The 23,429-nt window shown below is 38.4% G+C and overlaps 2 protein-coding genes across 4 annotated transcripts in view; one reads left to right on the top strand and one right to left on the bottom strand.

The window, feature by feature from the left end:
* Positions 1-10,976, top strand: part of ckap5 (cytoskeleton associated protein 5) — a 39,510-nt gene extending 28,534 nt beyond the window's left edge. For all 3 annotated transcript variants that reach the window (XM_077568098.1, XM_077568097.1, XM_077568095.1), the window contains 11 exons: positions 765-938; positions 1,034-1,154; positions 2,395-2,574; positions 2,669-2,856; positions 2,978-3,053; positions 3,147-3,335; positions 4,677-4,814; positions 5,520-5,603; positions 6,456-6,615; positions 6,692-6,810; positions 9,328-10,976. In XM_077568098.1, coding sequence (XP_077424224.1) covers positions 765-938; positions 1,034-1,154; positions 2,395-2,574; positions 2,669-2,856; positions 2,978-3,053; positions 3,147-3,335; positions 4,677-4,814; positions 5,520-5,603; positions 6,456-6,615; positions 6,692-6,810; positions 9,328-9,594 — 1,696 coding nt within the window. In that variant the 3' untranslated portion in view covers positions 9,595-10,976. The remainder of the gene's footprint in view (positions 1-764; positions 939-1,033; positions 1,155-2,394; positions 2,575-2,668; positions 2,857-2,977; positions 3,054-3,146; positions 3,336-4,676; positions 4,815-5,519; positions 5,604-6,455; positions 6,616-6,691; positions 6,811-9,327) is intronic.
* Positions 10,977-14,026: 3,050 nt separating this feature from the next.
* LOC144053915 (homeobox protein DBX1-B-like) lies at positions 14,027-23,123 on the bottom strand. The gene is made up of 4 exons (XM_077568820.1): positions 22,548-23,123; positions 21,437-21,538; positions 15,716-15,921; positions 14,027-14,438 (listed from the first exon to the last, which is right to left on the bottom strand). The coding sequence occupies exons 1-4, from the start codon at positions 22,912-22,914 to the stop codon at positions 14,118-14,120; spliced, it is 996 nt and encodes a 331-aa protein (XP_077424946.1). The 5' UTR covers positions 22,915-23,123; the 3' UTR covers positions 14,027-14,117.
* Positions 23,124-23,429: the final 306 nt, after the last annotated feature.

The raw sequence follows: 23,429 nt of genomic DNA, 5'->3' as shown, positions 1-23,429 counted from the left end.
TGTCCTGCTTTTAAAGTTGTTTTGTTTTCCCCTCCAAGTCTTCCCCCACCAACTTGCACAGAATTAGACAACTAGAAAAATTCCCACAGAATTAGACAATAATAGAGATAAAAAATATAACTCAAACTCACTAAAACAGGGATGTGATTTTTCCGCTAATTCGCGGAATTCCGCTTTTTTTTATCTCCCACCCCAAAAAAAAAATTTCCGATTTTTTTATTTTTTTTTATTTTTATTTTTTTAGTAGTTCATTGTGTATGCACATGACTCCGACAGATAACATCTTCTGCTATAGCAAAGACATTTGTGGTATGCTCTAATATGAGTTACTTTTCATTTGGTCATGATACAATTATTTGTTCATGAAATTTGAACTCTTCAACATTATTTATGTGTTAACTTAGTAATCACATTAGTTAGATATGATGATATTCTTAGTGATAGTTTTTAAAAGCAAAGGCAGTCCAATGTTTTTGAATGTGACTGATTTTGAGTTGACTAAAACTAACATTTTATATGGGATAGTTCAATATACATTGAAAATTTATGCTGTTGTTTTGTCTATTTCTTTGTCATGTGAGTGCATTGAAAGTACTTAAAAGCACGGAAAACCCATGAGCTCCAGGGGGCTGCGGCCCCCAGACCCCCGGCTAAATTTTCAGATAATTTCACTTTGGTCAAATCACATCCCTGCTAAAATCAAATGATCACCTTGCCCAATTATTAGTATCACACTTCAGCTGACATTTTGTTCTCTTTCCTAGCCAAGCCCGTCAGAATGCTCAGCACAGTGAGTCCTCTCAAATGCCCATCCCCAAGAAGTTCCAATTAGACCTGGATATGATTGGGATGGACCTGAGCAGAGTCACCGAATTGCCAGACCTTGTCCAGCACGAACTAGATGAGTTGCTGGAACCCATTGTTATCCCTGAGCCAAAGTAAGTTTACCTGATGTGCACGGGATGAGTCTAGAACAGATCTTGGACGTGCAAGTTGATGTTCATTTGAACGCTGCTGCATTTTGTCTCACCAGGATGCGTACCATTTCCCCACACTTTGATGACCTCCACAACAGCACTGCGTCCACTATAAACTTTGTCATCTCTCAGGTGGCCAGTGGGGACATTAACACCAGCATACAGGCACTTGCGCAGGTAAAGGCCCTCTACTGTGTGGGTTATTGCAACAGCTATCTTGACTGTAGAGGCTTCCACCGTATTTAAAGCAGGCCACTTAAACCCAAATTCGATCTTAACTCATTCACTGGCATTGACGGCTATAGACGTCAAAAATTCATTTTAACAATTTCAATTAGTAATTTTTTTTTCCACTTTTGTTAACAAGAATATGAAAACCTAGAATTTTTTTAATTAACATTTAGAACAGATATCAAATTTGCGATTAATTGTGAGTTAACTAGTGAAGTCATGCAATTAATCATGATTAAAAAATGTAATCGCCTGACGCCCCTAATTTTTTATATTCTTTTCTTTTTTTAAATCGCATCAGGCGATTAAATTTTTTTATTCTAATTAATTGCATGACTTAAATAGTTAACTCACGATTAATCACAAATTTTATATCTGTTCTAAATGTACAATATTTTTTTTTCTAGGTTTTCATATTCTTGTTAACAAAAGTGGGGGAAAAAATGTTAAACTAATAGAAATAGTTCAAATGAATTTTTGACGTCTATAGCCGTCAATGGCACTGAATGAGTTAAGTGGGCCTAATAAGCTAAAAACGACAGGTCAAATTATTACTCGTTTTTGTGGCGCGAATAACTTTCTGCAGAGTAATCTGAAATTTAGCAAAAAATGAGGACCAAGTTTTTGCATGAGATCATGAGTAATAGCCACATTTTTGAATGTCAGTTAAGTGGTCGTCAGTGTGACCTGTAGTGGACAAAATTAGCAACAACAATTAATTTTAGTGAAAAACTGCAGTTTGTGTTCTGTCCTGACAGGCCAGATTAGAGCCCCTTGACAGGCCGGTTCTGGCCCCGGGGCCCTATATTTGACACCACCGATTTAAAGGGATGCTTGACTCATTAAGCCGTTTTCAGTAGTAAGAAGTTAATATTTTGTCTATTATTAATTTGATAACTTCAATATTTTTCATGTACAATTTATATCTTTAAAAACACATTTTGCTACTTGCTGTTGACAGAAAATGACATCACCTGTGCTCAGGTAATGACCAATCATGGCTTAGTTTGCTAACGTCACATGACCAAACCCAGAAAACGGGTGAGCCGTGATTGGTCACATTGCCACAGCAGGCATCGTTAAAGAATTTTCGTTCAAAAAATGAAGCACAAATAGCTTTAAAAAAAAAGTATTAAATCAATGCATGATGTAGACATTAATGCTGAAAAATTGTCTGTCCTCACAGATTGATGAAGTATTGTGGCAGGAAAACAAGGCAGAGGTCATGTCGGGACACATTGACCAGTTCCTCATTGCCACCATCATGCAGCTGCGGCTCATCTATAATACCCACATGGCAGATGACAGGCTGGACAAGAAGGTTATATTTAAACTATATAGCTGCATCCTTGGCAACATGCTGTCTGTAAGTACCTTCCAGTCACATAGGAATTCAATTGGATGACCTAGAGGTGGAGACACTGCATGCGTTCATGGATCGCTTTATTTTTTGCCTTCAGTTATTTTCGTTGGAGTCTTTGGCGAGAGAAGCATCCATGGGTGTGTTGAAGGACCTGATGCATGGCCTGATAACGTTGATCCTGGACAGCAGGGTGGAGGACACCGAGGAGGGGCAGCAGGTCATCAGATCTGTGAATCTACTTGTTGTCAAAGTGCTGGAGAAGTCTGACCAGACCAACATAATTAGGTAAATGAGCCCTAGATGTTAACAGAGTATTTTAAAGATTGAGATATCGATTGTTAAATTTTATATGTTCATGTGTCTGTTTTGTTTTGTTTTTTTTTACTGGCAATTTGTTACTCTGCAGTGCGCTGCTGGTGATGCTTCAGGACACTTTGGTCCCAATAGCCGGGTCTCCCATGTTCTCTGAGCTGGTGATGAAGGCAAGTCTCTCAGCAGAGCACACCAACCTGACGTTGCAGAAACTGTCGCTGCTTAGACAGAAATGAAAGCTAATGTGACGTGTGTTTACTCAGTGCCTGTGGAGGCTGATCCGCCACCTCCCGGAGACCATCAACAGCATCAACCTTGATCGGATTTTATTTGATGTCCACAACATCATGAAGGTTTTCCCCAAAGAGAAACTTAAGCAGCTCAAGAGTGACGTTCCACACAGAACCCTCAAGACTCTATTACACACGCTCTGCAAGCTAACTGGGACTAAGGTAACAAACCTTCATAGTAGAGATGGGACGTTTGACACTGAGACTCCGGAGCATGTGTCAGCCGAGTGAGACAGACTGCTCGAAACAATGTATCAAAAGCCCCCCGATGAAACCTCCGTGATCACGTGCTGATGACGTATGCGGCTTTATGCGCACTAATGAGATACCGGAAATTACGCAACTGATTCAAACCTTTTGGCACGGTGTCAGGCGCACAATTCCCTCATGTAGATATTTGCTTCACTTTATGTTCACCTGGAAAAGTTAGTTATTCGGTATGTTTCCAACAAAAGTACTCCCACGATGCATTTAACGTTTCCAATTATGCATTATTTTTTAAATCGTGTGTAGAAGATACAGGCTTGACCCAAGTATTTTCCACCGAGTTGCTATAAGCGCTTCTCCAAGACCCTCAGTCACATCTCCCAAAGACTGATGTTGAAATACTTGTCATCAGGCTTCACAGCGCACTTGTCTTATCCAAATCATGTTTATAAAAATCGAATGAGTAACAGGACATCACATTGAACCATAGTACTGGTACAGTGTCAAAATATTGCAACACTTCCATGTGTACCTGATGATCATTAGACGGACACAAATGTAAGACTGAATGTACTGGTGTTATGTTGAAATATAAATCAATCAAGGCGAATCACTTTGAAGATTATAGCTGCTATGACTCCAGCTGACCACCAGATGTCATCGGTACGATCTATCTTATGGGGCTTTGAAACTTCGACTCTTTTTCCAAATCAATCAGCCGAAAGCCTCAAAAGCTTCACAAGGCTTCATTGTCCCATCTCTACTTCATAGACTGTTTTCCTTCTTCCAGACTTATTTGCATTGAAGTAAAATTTAGTTTTACCACTGCATTAACTCTTTGACTGCCAGACGTTTTCAGAAAAGGAATGCCGTGGGTGCCAGCCGATTTTAAGCATTTTGACTGATCTTTCAAGGTCCATAGAAAATTATGTGTTTGGACTATGGAAACACACATACTACCAAATGAAACATTGGACTCTCATCTTTCATCAGAAAAAAAAGTTTGTTTCGACCTTATTCCATTTTTCAGTAATCAACAATAGAAAATGGTTAGTTTCACCTCTGTTTTGAAACAAACGTCTTTTAATGTCTTTGGCACTCCTCCATAGGATTTTACTAAACGTTATTTAACGTTTTTGGCAGTCAAAGAGTTAAATACAAAAAAAACTGTAAAAATGATCAGTGATAGCGGAGGAACACTGTATAGTAAATGCCACTTTAAGCACACGAGAAGTGTTCAGGCTGAGTTTTTTTGTTTTTGTAAATTTAGTTACTCATCTTTTTCTTAATCGACAGATCCTGGACCACCTTTCAATGATTGAGAACCGAAATGAGTCTGAATTAGAGGCTTATTTGAGGCGGTCTGTCAAACAATCGGGTAACCTGTTCGGTAGCAAGAGTGACCGAGGTAACGAGAAGGGTAGTCTGCTCCTGGTGAGTAACACACTTAATGCAAATGATTGTATAATATCCAATGTACAATGAATATTAAATTTTCAATGCATATTCATAAAACCTGAGGGTATGGATTCTTTTAACTCCTTTTTGCTGTAAAAAAACCTCTGAAACTTCTTTGTTTTAAAACAGAGATATTACATTTCATGAATTTTTTTTTTGTCAAAATCACGTGATCCACAAGGTCAACTAAAACAAAAGATGAAAAGGTCACTTACACCAATTTTCTAAATTATTGCAAATTAGAATTTTCTTTTCAACATATTTTCAATACCTGCTTTGTGAAGATTGACCCAGTACTTCCTGAGATAAGGGTTCAAATTAAGGCGGTCATTGAGATTTTCGCAAAGCGCCTCCCACCTAAAAAATAAATAAATCTGTTTATACAGAAGAATTTACAGTAAATATATTTTTGAGTAGTTATTTTGTTTGATTGCTTACTAGTTAGTATAAAATCATACAATAATTACTATTTGAATGTAAACAAAACTAAATAATTGCCTCAAACATCTTTCTGAAGCCTTAGTTGGACACCAAGGTGTGCCTGACATAAAATACAAAAAGCAGCAATAATGACTGAAAGAAAACACAACCTTAACCACATGAAGTTTGAAGTAGCATCATTATTTGTGAAAGTTCTTCAAGTTTGAACATTCAGCTTCAAAAATCAAATTTTGTTCCCAGGAGGATGGCATGTCAAAGGCAAAGGTCCGCGACATTCTGAGTGAAATCTTCAAGAAAATTGGCTCCAAGGAGAACACTAAAGAGGTCAGTAATCGTTTTGGCAGCAGTTCAGCTTGATACTGTACAATATTCAGATACGCTCTAAAAAGCGAATTGTTGAACCCACATAAAATTACAAATTGAATCGTTGACAAACTTTAAAAAAATTTTTTTTAAATAAATAAATAAAAAACGCTTCAGTTGGTAACTTAATTAAGTTAGTCCAAAGTGAATATATTAATTTTAATTAATCATGAGTTAAATAAACTTAATACTTTGGATTGTATTCACTTTGGATTAACTGAATTCGGGCTACTATATTACGTTTAATGAACTCATAATTAATGTAACTTAATATATTCACTTTGGCTTACTTAATTCATTCATGTTACCAATTGCAGCGATTTTTATTTTTTTAATTTTAATTATTTTTTAAATTGGTCTACAATTAAATTTGTAATCTTAACCCCTTGAGAGACCCATACATGATTGCAGTGGACACAACATATTTGCGTGTCTAAACCAATAAAAACACGTAATTTGGATGATGTCAACACTACTGGTTCATGATTGGATCCTAGCTAACCTATCACAATCACAAGTTGATTTGCATGATCATGTTAAAAATGTTACATATAATCTTGGTAAATTTACAACACGTTACACCATATTATCCTGGCGTCCACTACAACAAATAAAAACGTAAGATGACACCAATTTTTTCCTCATGTTCTTATGTCGGAAGAGTGAAAATCAGTAATAAAAATAAATAATTTTTACCCGGCAGAAAAAAATTCTTGTCTGAAAGGGTTAAATTGGTTCAACAATTCTCTTTTTAGAGTGTATTTGAGCATCAGTAGTCACATGTATTTAAATATTGGACCTGAATATCACCAGGGTTTGACGGAGCTGTACGAGTACAAACAGAAGTGTACCGATGTGGACCTTGAGCCCTTCCTGAAGAGCACGACCCCATTCTTCCAGAGTTACGTGGAGCGAGGACTTCGGATGATCGAGTCTGAGCGAGAGGGCAAACCTCGCATTCAAAACCCAACAGGTGAGAAAATAGACAAAACGTGTTCCCGAGCTTTGGCCACACACGCAGAAATGTCAACTTATGTGTGATTCTGCAGTAATTGCACAGCATGCTGCTGACAACAGTCTGAGCAGTAACGACGAAGATCTAAAGCCGGCCGTCTACTACGAGAGACTCAAGATCCTACGTCAGAGACAAGGCTTGGAAAACATCAGGGTGAGTTTCTCATGCACACTCAAATCACAGTTGCGGATGAAATCCTTTTCTCGATCGTCACAAGTTTGGATTTCTGTGCGCCCAGAAAGCCTGAAATTGTTGATGTTTTAAAAATAATAATAATAATAATGTTTTTACACAAAAGGGGGAAGTTCAGGTTTTGAAGTAGTTTTTCCCCCAGTTTCAATTGCAATGTTAACTCATTCACTGCCATAAATTCATAAAAGAAAACAAAGATTATTAAAAATTAGGGGCGACAGACAATTAAAAATAATTAATTGTAATTAATCGCATGACTTCACTAGTCAACACACGATTAAGCACAAATTTTATATCTGTTCAAATGTACAATAAAAAAATCTAGGTTTTCATACTTTTAACAAAAGTGGGGGGGGGGAATGTTAAACTAATAAATAGTTCAAATTAATTTTTGACGTTTATAGCCGTCAATGGCAGTGAATGAATAAAAAAAGACAAGATTATAAAAAAATGAGGGTGACAATTACATTTTTTTATTGTAATTAATCGCATGACTTCACTAGTTAACTCACGATTAATCACAAATTGTATATCTCTTCTAGATGTACAATTTAAAAAAATCGAAGTTTTCATACTCTTGTTAACAAAAGTGGAAAAAAAAATTAAATTAATATTAGTAGCTCAAATGAATTTTTGACGTTTATAGCCGTCAATGGCAGTGAATGAGTTAATGTGACACCACAAGAAAAAGGAAAAAAAAAATCTGTAAAGATTACTTTTAACATCGTTAAAGCAACACTAAATAGGATTTGAACCTTCAATTCATATCGTCATAATTCTGCTGGTGAAACATCGACTTACAGCTCGATTAATGAAACCTTTGTCATGGCCTGAGCGGGTCTGTATCATTTTTACTGGCATTAAACAACTTTGAGGTGGATGGTGTGAACTCTGCCACACACACAAAAAAACTATAAACGTGCAGACTGCTTTACAGCAGTCCAAGTCCATAGTATGACCTTATCAACAAATTTCATGAAGTATACAAAGTTATTGTACAGATGTATGTGTCAATAATAAAACCATTCTGACTTGTTTACAACTGCTGTACTGTATATGAGAGTACATAATTGGGCTGGAAAAATAGCAATCACGATTATTTAATTGAGATTGAAATCATGTTTAAAACAATTTGTAATTTAAAAACTTTGTATTTATTCAACTACTTAAAAATGTCATGGTTGCATCATGCCCATTCATCCCTGCACTTAAATTAAAAAAAATTCAAGCCTCTTGCATTTTTATTACTCATTTTTATTTTAAGCATTAACCTTTTCTTTTATATATTTTTATTTTGTGTTATTTTCACAAGTCTTGGGACTTACTGGGCTAACCTGGTACACCTCGGGGATTGTATTTCGTGCCATGTTATGTGGAAATGTGTGTTAAGACAAAAAAATGAAAAAAAAAATGCATCCTTGAATTTTGAGAACATAAATGCTTTGAATCCTTGAAATATCAAATTAAAATGTAACTTGAAAGGACAAAATAAAAATAAGAATAGAACATACTCAAATAATAGCAACTGCAAAAACAGAACAAATACTGACTGTTCCTGTGCGTGTTTACCTATTGGGGGCGGGGGGCATAGTATGGTGCCGTGCATCCATAAAGTGAGTACAGAAGAAAGTTACGATAGAATTCTATCAAAATAACTCAATTTTCGCACATTAGGAAGAATTTGTGCCTTTGTGTCGTGTTATTATACACGTTTTTGTCTTCTACTTTAAAGTGAAGGCAATTTGAACTAGAGATAGACCGATATGCGTTTTTCAATACCGATACCAATTATCGTTAGTCAGGGAGGCCGATAATTGATATTTGAAGCCAATATAAATTTGCAAAAAAAAAGTTGGTGTCAAAAATGTTTATAATAATAAAAACTCCAGCGCTTGACTGCTTAAATGCCTTCAAGGACATGTTTATTAAACAGCTGTTGTGATTTGCAAAATAGTTAGTTTTTTTTGTTTGCCATCAGCTTTTGCAGCAACTATGATGTGGCTTCCGCACTGCTAATTCACGGGCTAGCTGTTAGCTCGCGGTCTAACATTCACCCACACGCTAACCCCGGGATAACTCTCAAATAGCCGCTAAAAAACAGCTATTAGGTTAGCCTGCGAGCTAACCGTTAGCTCGCGGGCTAATAGCCGCTAATTGTTTAATAGTCTGTTAGCACTGCACGAGCAACTAACCAGATGGTGCTGCGGGGAGTCAACAGCCGCTGATGGAGGAGAAAAGCGCCCGTCTGAGCAAAAATAACAGTTTTTAACATATAGGGCATCAAAACAAAAACGGATGTCGATATTCATAAAATGCGGAATATCGCCAACGATTATCGCTCTATCCCTAATTTAAACCATGACCTAATATGAAAGACAGTATATGGATTTCAATTAGTTAACTCACAGCACTGGAGGGATTTTGAACACAAAAGTTTTTACTGAAATGCGATAAGTCGTCTTTGCACATGTGTTGCAGGGCATCGGCAGCGGTGGTGATGACGAGCCGCAACAGAGAGCCCCGATCTCCTCTCTGCTGTCATCCAAGCCGGCGGTGGCCTCGTCCACCGACATGCTCCAGAGCAAGCTGTCGCAGCTCAAAGAGTCCAGGGAGCTTTACCAGCAGGAACACAACGCTCAGCCCCGCTCGCCGTCCAACGCGCACATCCGCTCGGCCTCGCCAGCGGCAAACGTGGGCGACCTGAAGGAACGTCTGGAGCGTATCAAGAAGAACAATCGGGAGTAGGAACTCGGCAAGTGTGTCATCCGTTGGCCGGCATCCTCGTTCTGTGGTTCTCTTCCTGTTCTCATTAGATGGACCTAAGAAGCATTTGGTACCTAAACGCCATTCTTCCTGTGTATGAAAAAAAAATAAGTCTTCTATTTCCAGTAGAAGTTCCAGTTGAAGTTTTTGTTTCTTTTTTTAAGATGTTCATCTGTCTACTAAAGCCGCATTGAGTTACATTGTATGCAAAGTGATGCATCTCATAATTGACAGCGCTCTCAAGCGAGGGGAGCCGTTCTTGTTTTTATCCTTTGATTAAAAAAAGTTGCCAGACTTTCTCTTCTACAGGTTTTTGGTGTTTAAAGGCTGTATAACCACTGCTTTTACTGTGGATGACAAGTTGCACAGTCAACCCTAGTCTTGTATCGTCGCCATTCATAATACGCAGGGCCATATCGGTATGTGTTGAAGTCGATTGTGCTGTGCGTGGTGGACTCAATATGGAACAATGTGAATTTCATATCACCATTATCCATATTAGGATATCCATCCATTTTGTTTGTCCTTACTAGGGTCGTGGATGTGAGCTGGCGCCTATCATGGCAACCCCATAGACTGATTGCAACCAATCACAACATTCCCAACACATGGAAACAAAAAACAAAGATGCAAAACAATCTAATGGCAGGCTACATTAATTCTCAAGATTTTTTTTTTTTACAATGTTGGAGCAAAAATAAAATTCCTGCCGGCTAATACGCTGATTTTTGAGTGGCCAATAGATACAAACCTATCACTTATTAATTCAAGTTGACTTTTATTTTACTTTTGGTCAGCTCAAGTGCTTGACTCACTTGCTAACTGTTTGTACTTGAGGCTCCAAAGACCAAACGTCTGCTGCCCGAGAGCTAACGTCAGGGATACCCGCACTGGAGGAATAATTCCCCGTTCCACAAACATTCAAGGAATAAATGGACACAGACCATGATTGTGGTCGTCTCCGTTATTTATGTGAAACGTACCGAAAGCCCGTTTTTTTTTTGGTCACTTTCGCTCTCTCGCCGTGGAACAGTCCACGCACAGCGAAGCACATTAACGATGATTTTAGAGTCGAAATGTTATTGCCGTTTAGCGAGTTTCATCCCTAGCGTGGGCACTGTGAGTCCCTGTAAATACTGTTTTTATGTACTAATGTAATGTCTTCGTTTAACAGCGAGAGACGTTTTCTTTGGAACGCGAGTGCAGAGCCTAATGAGTGTCACGAAAAGCGCTTGAAACCAACCCTTTTGTTCGGCTCTTCATTCCCACTGAAGGAAGTTCTCGTTGGGTTAAAAGAGCATGGCGTTCATTACATCAGTGATTGTTTTTATTTTTGTCATGTAAATAAAGTTTACATTGCATAACATGCGTCTTAATTCCTGTTCCAGAAAATATTTATCTAGTCATTACCCCCCAAAAATTGCTATACATACTGCATGTGTACACATGCAGCGACTAAACTGATTAATCTATTACAAAAAAAAACAAAAAATTGAGCCATGCACTCCTGAAGTATGTCAACACTGAATTCCAGATAGAAAAAAAAAATTCCTTCACCCAAAAGCTGGAATTTGAGTTTTTCTAACTCAATAAATTCCGTCAGATTGCTCAACCACATGGTTTTAGAGACCGTGGTCTTTCGGGTTATTCTTTGCATAATATACATTTCTATGGACTAATTAATTCCCATCAGTGACGCAAATTTTGTGTATGCAGATGGTGGAATTTTTCAACAGAAGCTATAAATATAATAAACCCTTCTTCATCGCCGGTTCCAGGTTAGCGGACTATTATAAATAAAAACGATTTACAGTTCATAACTTTTTTTTTTCTTTCTGCTTCCTGTTTATTTCGTGTGTAATTCCAGTGTTGACCACTAGATTGTAAAACTACGTGATTTCAGCTCAACCTACTTTTTGCTAAAGATAATTGCATGATGTCACGCCTCCAGAAAGTGACGGTAGTAGGTCCAATTTTAGAATACGTATCTTTTGGCATGATTATTAATGTGTTATGTGAGATAAATTTAATCTGTTAGTTTGGAAAGAACAGGATTTGTTTACTGTAAACAGGAATTGTGACACTAATATTTGTATTTTATCCATTGATCTTCCTCCTATTGTATATGTTGTTTGTATTATTCTGTATTGGACGATGGCAGGGGTGGTCTGGAACGTAACGCCCACGATGGACGGAGGATTACTGTACTGTACACCAGGAGCGGGCAAACTCGGTCCTCGGCTTTAGGGCCGGAAAGAGGTTTCCCTCTTCCAACACAAGCTGATTTCAATCAACAGGACCGTTATCAGGCTTATGCAGAGCTTGCTGATGAGCTGATCATATATCAGCTGTGCTGGAGAAGGGAAACATCCAAAACCTGCAGGACTCCGGCCCTCGAGGACCGAGGGTTTGCCCACCTCTGCCCTAAGGATTCCGGGGTCACCGACGTCTTTACCTTGGACCCTCATCCACACTCCACTGTCTGGATGTCCAGCGAGACGAGAGTAACCAACCAACAGCTGCAACTGTTAGTTGCAGATATGTAGTTGTCCACAAGGTGGCAGTACGCACCCAATCATTATGTTCTCTCGAGTTCTCAAGCGACTTAATGCGAGCTCAGAGGACAGTTTGCGCATGTTTTCGTGATGTGCAGCCGGTGACAAGAGCGCCAAAAAAGAAAAGGGAAAAAATTGAAATCAAGAAACAAAAATAATCCAAGTGATATTGAAAAAAATAATACCAAAATAAACAAGTATTGAAACGATGAAACATATTGAAATAGGAGCGCTAGGGGGTAATTTTAATAATGTAATTTAATAAGTAATGCGCTCACATTTCACAATTATTATTTTGTTGTTAAAATATGTCTCATTCACAACTGCTCATGTACGCTAAGATTTATTGAGCTATTTGGCCCTTGGTAGGCAAACCATTGATAAATCCAAGACAAAAATAAAAGTCTCCAAAGAAAACAGAGTAGCCTATTTTAATGCTGACAAATGATGACCGTTTACAACTGTGTGTGATAATGACGGCGATGGCTTCAGCCCTCACATGCTGCATGCTGAGGTTCACCAGCAAAAATTAACCAGGCAGGTGAAATAAATATTTGACTTGGCTAGACTATTATTTTTTAAATATATTTTTTACAGTGTGTATTTTTTTTTTTTTACATACTTCACCACACATTGATGACAAAGGGCAGCTTAGCTCACTGGGAACGCATCTGACTAACTGCTGGCAATGCAGACTCTCAAGTGGGTCATTCAGGAACTGAACCTCTATCTGTGTGTTTGGTACCCCGCACTCCCAAAGCACCCACCCCCACCCCGCAGAACGTGATGGTATTGGTCAGGTGATGAGTGGTGCGACGCGTGGCAGTCACGTCAAAGAGTTCAACTTTTTGTCTCATCAGACCACAGAATTTTCTTTCTCATGGTCCGAGTCCTTTATGTACCTTTCGGCGAAGGTGGGCTACCATGTGTCGTTTACGATGGAGTGGCTTCTGGCCGAGTGACAATCGAGTTCTGGCCGGTCACCTCCCTCACTATTAGGCCCTTCTCCCCGAATTGCTCACTTCAGACGGGCGGCCAACTCTAGGACACATCCTGGTGTTTCAGAACTTTTTCCGTTTACAAATGATGGAGGACTTTGTGCACAATGGAACCTTGGTAGGGTCAAGTACATGATGAGATTCATTGGATTTTTTCTCAAGATTTATTTACGAAAATAAAGATAACAAATATAATCTGCTGAAAGAATTGTACTGTATCTTTAGTATCGGCAGTTAAAAATAGAGTATTCTAAAGATAGTCAATCTAAAGTTGCTCAGTATATATTTTACAAAGTGTACACAAAATATTGAACTAAATATAAAAAGTCTTATACAAAACAATGTACAGAGATTAGCTGCTGATAGAATAGAGTCAATTCACAAAGGCACCAGAAGCTCTTGTGGTTTTCATCATTAACTCATTCACTGCCAATGACGGCTATAGACGTCAAAAATTCATTTGAACTATTTCTATTAGTTAAAAATTTTCCCCACTTTTAAAAAGAATATAAAAACCTAGAAAAAAAAATATTGTATATTTTGAACAGCTATAACATTTGTAATTAATCATGACTTAACTATTGAAGTCATGCGATTAATTACAATTAAACATTTTTATCACCTGACGCGATAAAAAAAAGAAAAGAAAAGATTATTTAAAATTAGGGGCGTCAGGCGATTACATTTTTTAATTGTAATTAATTGCATGACTTCACTAGTTAACTCACGAATAATCACAAATTTGATTTCTGTTCTAAATGTACAATACCCCCCCCCCCCCCTACGTTTTCATACTCTTGTTAACAAAAGTGGGAAAACAATGTTAAACTAATAGAAATAGTCAAAGGAATTTTTGACGTCTATAGCCGTCAATGGCAGTGAATGAGTTAATCATCCTTCCAAACTGACACTAAGGCAACTGTAGTACAAAGAGTCTTTTTCAACCATGTTCTTATGAAACTGTGATCTCCTCACTCTCTGACTCTGATTGTTTACTGGACTCTGACGGAGAGGAGCGATGATGTTGGCTATGATGATGATGATGATGATGATGAAGATGATGATGGGACTCGTGGCTCGCCAACTGTCCTTGGCCGGCCGCTGCAGTCCTCTCCGGGCCGCCGTGGCAGTAAGTGCTGCCCACATCCGTGAGGTCTGGGTGGGGGTTGGTTTTGGTGGGGAGGGTCTGCTGACGGCAACCGCCTGTCGACAGCAGCTCCCTTTCTTTTGAGTTCCTCCATTTCATCCTCCGGTTCTGAAACCAGATCTTCACCTTTGGGGACAAACAAGCAAAAAGGCCCGTTTGTTTGCTGTGTAGATGACAACAGGTCGGTCGGGTGAAAAATGGTTGATCATTAGTTGCTAATTGTAAGGCGTCCATGTTGACTTGAAGTATCCATTCATGTTTAATTGCAGGTCCGCCTATAATTAACTCATTCACTGCCATTGACGGCTATAGACGTTAAAAATTCATTTGAACTATTTCTATTAGATTCACATTTTTTGGAGTGTGACAACCTACTTTTTTTTTTTATTGTACTTTTAGAACAGATATAAAATTTGTGATTAATCGTGAGTTAACTATTGAAGTCATGCGATTAATTACAATTAAAAAATGTAATTGTCTGACGCTCCTAATTTTTAATAAATAATCTTCCCTTTTCTTTGTTTTATTAGGGGCATCAAGCGATTAATTTTTTTAATTGTAATGACTTCACTAGTTAACTCAAGATTAATCACAATTTTTTATATCTGTTCTAAATGTACAATACATTTTGTTTCTAGGTTTTCATATTCTTGTTAACAAAAGTGGGAAAAAAATGTGAAACTAATAGAAATAGTTCAAATTAATTTTTGACTTCTATGGCCGTCAATGTCAGTGAATGAGTTAAATGTTAACATGACATGTAGGTGACACATGGTACAAATCTTCATCTGAAGTGGAAAATGACCGTCTTATATCGAACCGTTCACATACCCGATATATAAAAAGTCTATTTGAGTTCATTTTGGAATGTTTTCATCAGTGGAACAAATTGCCATGTACTGGTAATAAAGTTCAAGGGTGTCTACACAAAAAAATATTAATATTAAAAGATAAGTCAACCTTAAACATTTTCATCAATATTACATTTGTGGACTATGAGTTATGCAGCAAAATCCCGCCGTTTTTTATCCATCTCAGGGGGCGGCCATTTTGCTGTCGACTGAAGATGACATCACAGGTGCTCAGGGCTCGGGCAACGACCAATCACAGCTCACCTGTTTTCTGAAACTGAGCTGTGATTGGTTGTTACCTGAGAACTGAGCAACTGTGATGCCATTTTCACTCGACAGCAAATGGCAAGATGGCCGCCTTCTGATATTGATAAAAACTGCGGGATTTTGATGCTTAACTCGTATTCCACTAACACAATATCAACCAAAATACCATATTTAGACTAGTGGGGCTGCATAGAACATATTATTGTCTTTTTTTTTCTTTTTTTTTTTTGCTGTTGACTTCCCCTTTATCCAAATGCACAAAGTGGCCTTTGATAGTGTATGTACCTGTGAGTCTTTGAGTCCCAGTTTACTGGCCAACTTCTTCCTCTCTGGCTTGCTGATGTACTTCTGCTTCTGGAAAGTTCTCTCCAAGGCCTTTCTCTGGAGGTCTGAGAAAACGGCCCGTCGCAGCATGCCTCGTCTCGGCTTCCCTCGAGGGACCAGGGGCCATGAAAAGGTTCCTGGGACAGGGACCACCGAGGAGGAGGAAGCTGAAGTGACAAAATACGGGAAAAGAGAATTTAAAGTAAAATGCAGTGGCATAATGGTTCATTTACAGTACATATGCTCGTGTAAATATGTGATGATCGAAAACCCAGTGAAAGCTCAGAAAACATCACCAACAATTAAAATTTTTTTTTTTTAGAAAACAACTTACCTCAATTAAAAATTCAACTGATTTTTTTGTGTTTTTCCTAATGTGCAACTTTGTCATTCCAACACTGACAACATTCTAAAAATAATAACATTGTATACCATTTAAAGTTTGCCCAAGCAAAACCATTTGTAGCTCAAGTCAGAAGCTGCGAGGCCATCATCTGGATCCAATCCAGATCCATCATTTCCGAGCAATTTCATTGGAAAATGTAATTTACGCATACAGATAAAATGTCACCGTACATGTTCTCTACAGAGTTATTATGATATAACTGACTTGAGCGCAGTGAGCAGTTCTTTCTCATGGTACACTGAATTAAATACAAAACATGAAATATAAGAAACATATTAGAATGAAGCTTGGACCTATGCATACAGTTAAACTTTCTTTCAATCCAGTATAGTACTTTTTTTTTTTTTTTTTTACTTTTCAAGTCCAGTACATTTTAAAATGCAGTTCAGTTGTATTGAACTTTGAGGTACAGAAATACATTTTCAAATTTTCTTATGAACCCCTCTCCTTCCTATATTTAGTGGGGGTGGGAATCTTTGAATGTCTCACGATTTGATTCAGATTTTTGGGTTTGCGATTCGATTCAGAATCGATTTTCGATTAAGAACGATTTTTGATTAAAAATGATTTAATTGACTGATTTTTGCTTCAATTTATAGATGTTCAAGGAATCATAATAATCTACTCCAGTCTGACTCGCTAATGCTAATTAGTGGGCTACTAGGGGCACTTTTATCACTCAAAAGAACGGCTCCATGCTGAAAAAAAAACTTTTATTGGAAGAACTTTATTGTGACTTTTTCCTTCTACTCTCTAATGTGGCTACAACTTAACAGTGTATCAGACCGTGTGGAATCACACTGCCCCTAAGTGGCCAAATCGGGTACAACATGAACAGCGCTCCCAATAAAGGCACACATAAACAAATTGAAGACAGTATAAAATAATTTAAATAAAATCAATTTTGGGACATTTAAAATCTATTCTGAATCGTACTAAATGAGAATCGCGATTCTTATGAGAATCGATTTTTTGGTATTTAGGTGCAGTTGTAAGATTTAAGATATGCATGGTACTTGGGGAAACTATTTTTTTTTATGGTAGTGCTTGATGTAAAAATTTTGAGACTGAGGGCTCTATTCTCATAGACAGGCTTGTGCCAGTCTTGTTTAGAGGGAAGCAAGTCGACAATGATCACGCCCACAGCGGCACAAATGTCCGTTTCTAACTGCAGTCGTCTGCAAAAATACTCAAAAAGAACTCCACTCGTGTTTTTTTTCCAGCATCTTGCTACTGCTCTAGAAAACTAGAAAACACAACGTGATGTTTTCCATTCAAATCACCTTTTAGGCTCTTTTCTGTTTTTCTTTGGTTGCCTCAGCGGTTTATCGAGCTGCGCTCCTGCTGTCAGTGAGCGGGAGCAAGTCGGGACTTTCATCGTCTTGACTCTGCCCCAAATAGAATTGTCCTCCCTGAAATGTGATGTTTAAAAGTCCAATTTGTCAAGTGGCGCAAACAGAGCCAATGCTAATGAGGGCGGCGCTCCAAAGCTGCGCTCACACTACCTCTAATCAAGCATGAAGGCGAATTGTATAGGCTGCAAATGCATAGAGAAAGCTGATTGTGTTTCAAAGAATTGAGTAGAGAAGGCTGTCGACATGCCAGTATATTACAGGCCCATTAAAGGCAGGTCAGTATAATGTGCTACTGTTAAAAGGTTTGAGCTGCTGGGATCTGAGAGATGTCGCCACTTACGTACTTGCCTTCATCAGCTCATGCAGATGCCACGTGCTTCGTTTTCCGTTCCGGTCATTTTTAGCATTTGCTTGAGGTGAAGTCAGGATATGTACATACAGTGTAGGAACTACACTGTAGCGATAGGATAAAAGCTACCAAGTGTGTGTGCGTGTGCGCGTAGGTGTTGTGGCTCCTATTGGTCACGGTACTGGGAGTTTTGTGAGCAGTCGGAAGAGCGTGGTGGGAAAACGAGGCACTGAGTTCCCGAGCTGGGAAGATACCCGCCTCACATTTAAACCATGACAAACGGCACTAATATATATGGAGCGTGACAAACTAGACTAATTTGTAGATAACAACAACTGGTGCTAATGTCAGCAGTCAGATTGTCCCCTAAATGGCTCTTCAAATTGGCGCAGCGGATTCCGTGCTGCCCGGGGGGTATTCCCATGCTAAAAGGCTGACAAAGCTCGTAATTGACAGCACGGAATTCAATGTCAGGTTTTTTTTTTTTTACCTTCTCAAACTATACAGTAAATTTTGTAGAGTATATTTTACTTTAAACAGAGTCTATTTGCTCCCACTTTAAACAGAGTCAAATTTACCCCTTGGACGAGAGTAAAATACATTTTAGTATTTACTCTGTGAATTTACCTATCCACGAAAAAAATGATTAAAGATTTTTCCTTTAAGAATTCTAAGTAAATCTTGTAAGGAATGATTTGGACTGAATTTGACTAGTTTATCATTCTTATTTTTTTATTTTTATATTTTTAAGTCACACAAGGGTCAAGCAACAAACTCACAACCTTCATTTTGGGACACTGCCACTCTACTACCTGAGCTATGCCATTCCTAATCTTTGCTAACATCCAAAAGAAGACCAAAATCGATTTTTTTTCCTTGCAGGTACTAAGATTCCAGCTGACGCAAGCAACTCACAGTACTAGAGTTGAGCTGCATGGCTCAGGGAGTAAATTAAAACCTGAAGTTGTGGGTTTGTTCCTCTACCCTTGAGTGACTTATTTTTTTACATTTTATTTTAAACCAGTAAAATTTAGTCAAAATCTCTGCTTGCAGAACTTACTTAGGAACTCTACTACCTGAGCTATGCCACTCCTAATCTTTGCTAACATCCAAAAGAAGACCAAAATCGATTTTTTTTTCTTGCAGGTACTAAGATTCCAGCTGACGCAAGCAACTCACAGTACTAGAGTTGAGCTGCATGGCTCAGGGAGTAAATTAAAACCTGAAGTTGTGGGTTTGTTCCTCTACCCTTGAGTGACTTTTATTTTTATTTTTTACATTTTCTTTTAAACCAGTAAAATTTAGTCAAAATCTCTGCTTGCAAAACTTACTTAGGAACTCTACTACCTGAGCTATGCCACTCCTAATCTTTGCTAACATCCAAAAGAAGACCAAAAACAATTTTTTTTTTTATCTTGCAGGTACTAAGATTCCAGCCGACGCAAGCAACTCACAGTACTAGAGTTGAGCTGCATGGCTCAGGGAGTAAATTAAAACCTGAAGTTGTGGGTTTGTTCCTCTACCCTTGAGTGACTTTTATTTTTTTACATTTTATTTTAAACCAGTAAAATTTAGTCAAAATCTCTGCTTGCAGAACTTACTTAGAAATTCTGAATGAAGAATCTTTATTGTTTTATTAGGAGAATAAAAGACTTTGAGTAAAATTTACTCTGAATCGTGTACATTTTAAACTCTGTTTAAAGTGGGACCATGTATAGTCTATTTAGAGTAAAATTTCCTCTATATAATTTACTGTGAGAGTAGATTTGACTCTAAATAGAGTATATTTGATCCCACTCTAAACAGGGTAAAATTTAAACTTGGAAGAGAGTAAAATATTCAGGGTATATTTTGTTGAAGGTATTTTTAGCGTGTACGAGAGAACTGGCCTGTCCCATAAAAAAAAAACTAGTAAAAAAAAAAATTCACTCAGAAATTATAAGTAAATTTTACAAGGATTTTTAAAGTACATTGTACTAGATATTTTTTTTTTTAAGGGTTGAGGAATGAACTCACAACCTTCAGCTTCCAAGACTGCTACTCTACCACCTGAACTATGCCACTCCTACAGTACTGTTTGCTACTAACCAAAAGGAGACCAAAAATATAGTTTATGGTCTCTTGGCGGTACGAATCCAGCTGACACAAGTGATATACTAACGCACAGTATGGCTCAGGGACTAGATTGGCTGTCTCCCAACCTGAAGTTGTGGGTTTGTTCCTCAACCCTTGAGTGACTTCATATATAAAAAAAAGTTCATAAAATTAAATGAGAATTGCCATGCAATTTATTTTCCTGAACTTTCTTATAGTGCCATCCAATTTAACAACAACAATAACAATACTCAATTGGACAAAATAACAGGCTTAATATTGTGGCTGTAGTTTGCTTTGTGTAATACTGCCTTGCACCACACTGAGGATTGTTTCTAATATTTGGTTACCTCTTTTAGAAAACCGGAATATTGTCCTCACCTCTCAGGATGATACAGAAAGCAAAAGACAGATAACAATCATGAAGTGTCGAGCTCTGGAAGTCAACACCTCTTTAGATGGTGCAGGTTTACCTTAAGCCCGTATCGCTCTCAGGGGGTGCATGTACAGTAGTGATTGTTTTTTATTTTATTATTTTTATTATTAGGGTTCTTTCAAGGTTGCAAAAGGTTACAAAGACATTGAGGCCAGGCATTCGCAAACAGTTTTAACGGTCACGGTTTTTCTTGTCACATGAACATGATCAAAATTTGATGGCTACACGAATGTACGAGGGGAAAAAAAATCACCAAAACGTGTGTGCCGCTTCATTGTCAATGACTTTTATTAAGGGACCAGCCAGGTATCAGTATCGGGCTGATACCAGGTTTTATTTCAAGTTATCAGTACTTGCGACGCTTACACTTGTGGCCTTTTTTACAATCAGGAAGTATAAATGACAAGAATAGCAAATTGTCAATAATCTCATGGAATGTTAAGGAAAAGGGCTATATTAAGTAAGGATGGGAGACTACTGATACCAGGTATCATATTAGGCCGATGCCAGACTTTATTTCAAGGTATCGGTCCAGTATCAGTCGCCCTCTTGTAACTGTTTCACGATCAGTAACTAGAAATTAGAAGAATAGAAAGTTGCTTTTAAATTCAAGTAATTTTCAGGGAAAATCCTAAATAGGGACATAAAGATATTTATTTAAAATTAACATTTTTTTGTGGGGGGGAATTTAATGTGTCAAAAGTACTAGTGGCATCAGTACTTGGCATCGATATTGTCGACTACTGGAGAGTTGAGTGCTCGTGTTTGGTATCAGTCTGGAAAAAAAAAGTTATATCAAACATCCCTACATTTCTTATTATATTAAAAACCTGTGTCACCATTAGTGGTGTTGTGTTTTCAGTGACCACGTCAATTAAAAAGTACACGGTTTTCTGACTTAGAAAAAACATGCAAGTCCCACTTTATGCCATCGTGAACTATTACCCAGTTCTAGTAATGTACTACATACAATATCATAATAATGCCATCTAATGATATTTCAGTTCTTGGCTGCCTGCGTGAATTTGTGAAGGATTCCCACCTGTGAAATAGGAAGCTCTGATGAAAGGATGAAGACTTGCATCCAAGAATGGCAACGGGAAGGATTTTGTTTGCAAACCGTGGACCGGAGGAGAAGAGCAACCTGGAAAACATTTTACAGGGCTAAAGTCAAAGTCATGCTGCATGTGAGGGTTGCTTATGATTGTGAAGCCATTTTAATATAGACAGTCACACGTATTAACATGACAAGACACCTGTATTTTTTTCTACAATGGGCTTTTCACTTCTTGTACATGAAGCAATATGGAAGTGCATAACCTTGACTGATAAGCCTGTTGGGAACAGACTGCTTGCTTTCCTGCCTAGCTGACCCTCCTTTTCTCCTCCCAATACCTAACCAGGCTGCATAACATTTTCCCCATGATAATTTACTGCGCACACTCTCATAGATCACTTCTTGTAGACAGCTCTGTAAGACTTGTGTATATTTGAAGCTTCAAATATAAAGACACCCAAAAGACAAATTGTTTTCCAGACTGTTTTATTCATCTCACCTAACTACAGAAAATTCCACAACACCCTCACAGTTTTTTGTTGCATTTTTTTTTAAAATGTGACAGTTTTGTTTTGGCAATCTCAAAATGAGTTACTGGTTGTCTTTGAAGCAGGGAGATCAATACAATTCAGCTTCATGGTGCTTTACACATTGTTTCAATGTATTTGTACATGGTAGACTTATACAGTAGTAGAATTAGAAAGTATATTTGTATTCAAGTTAATTTTGCAAACAATTACCAGCTTACTTATTGGTAATCGACGTCGGCACTTTCTAAATGATTGGTTTAGGTATCGGTTGAAAGTAGCATTATCGTGCATCCCCAGCTGCCACCTTTAAGTATTAATTAGATATTATTAGTTGCACCTGTGCTCCTAATCATTAGTAGGTCTTGAATTCAACATGCTCAGAAAGTCGAAATAGATTTTGATATTATAAAAAATCTATAATTTTATGAATAAATACATGCATGTAAACATTATATGTTATGATGAATTTATACACAAAATACGGTCTTTATAAATCTTACAAAATGTGCATAAACATATCAAATATAAACATACTGGATGCCAATTGAATATCCATCAATACTCACCACTCCGGGTGGACGGTGCCAGTATGGCGCTGACGCCGAACTTGAGACAGCTCGAGGCCGGACATGCGGACAGTGCGGAGCCGCCACCGCCGTGGTTCGGCTGCCCGGAGCACGGAAACACAGAAACGCTCGGTCCCAACGCCCGGGGTGAGGCGCCCTCCTCCGGGCTCAGCGAGAGGACGTCCCCGGGGTGAGCGGCCGAGAACGTCCGCTGTATGTAGCTGTACGCCGGTTGGCTGATTCGGAGGAGATCTTCCACGCGGTAGCCCGAGGATGGCGACCGGGGGAGAGGCGAGGTCAGGGCGGCCGGAGGACGCAGCAGGTCCGGGTAGAGAGGATGGGGCAAGGCGCTGCACGGGAACATCATGGCTGGCCCCTGCTCACAACTAGCTTGTTCGCCCTTGGCCAAATCACAGTCGTCGTCAACCGGTGTAACAGCAACTTATTGGCTGTTGGTTTGGCAACTTTTATAGAAGCGACTTTGGCTCACAAGTTCGACGCCCAGCCCATCATCCGAGTGGATGAGGCTGCGAGAAGGTCCATTATCAGGGATTGGTCAACACGTCTCTGCTACTGGCCTGATTGGATTTGAAACCAGCAAGTAGGGGAACCCCCTCCCCTTCTCATTCAAACTTTATGGACTGACTTGTTAGTCCCGGGCGATATTTGAATGATAAAAGATGAACGGGTCATTCCAGAAATTGTGGATGACTTTGGCACTATTTTGGGGAAAAAACGATCATCTATTTTAGGTACAGTAGTTTTAAGAAAAACGGTCAGTAAACCCGAATTGAATGAATCAAATATAATTTAATTCGTCCGGCTAACCTGGTATTTTGCTGTGTTTTACAGATAAGGCATGAAATACATGAAAAAAATACA

Source organism: Vanacampus margaritifer, chromosome 6 (assembly GCF_051991255.1).
Source record: "Vanacampus margaritifer isolate UIUO_Vmar chromosome 6, RoL_Vmar_1.0, whole genome shotgun sequence".
In the NCBI taxonomy this organism is placed as follows: domain Eukaryota; kingdom Metazoa; phylum Chordata; class Actinopteri; order Syngnathiformes; family Syngnathidae; genus Vanacampus; species Vanacampus margaritifer.
This window is presented reverse-complemented; position numbering and strand designations above follow the sequence as displayed.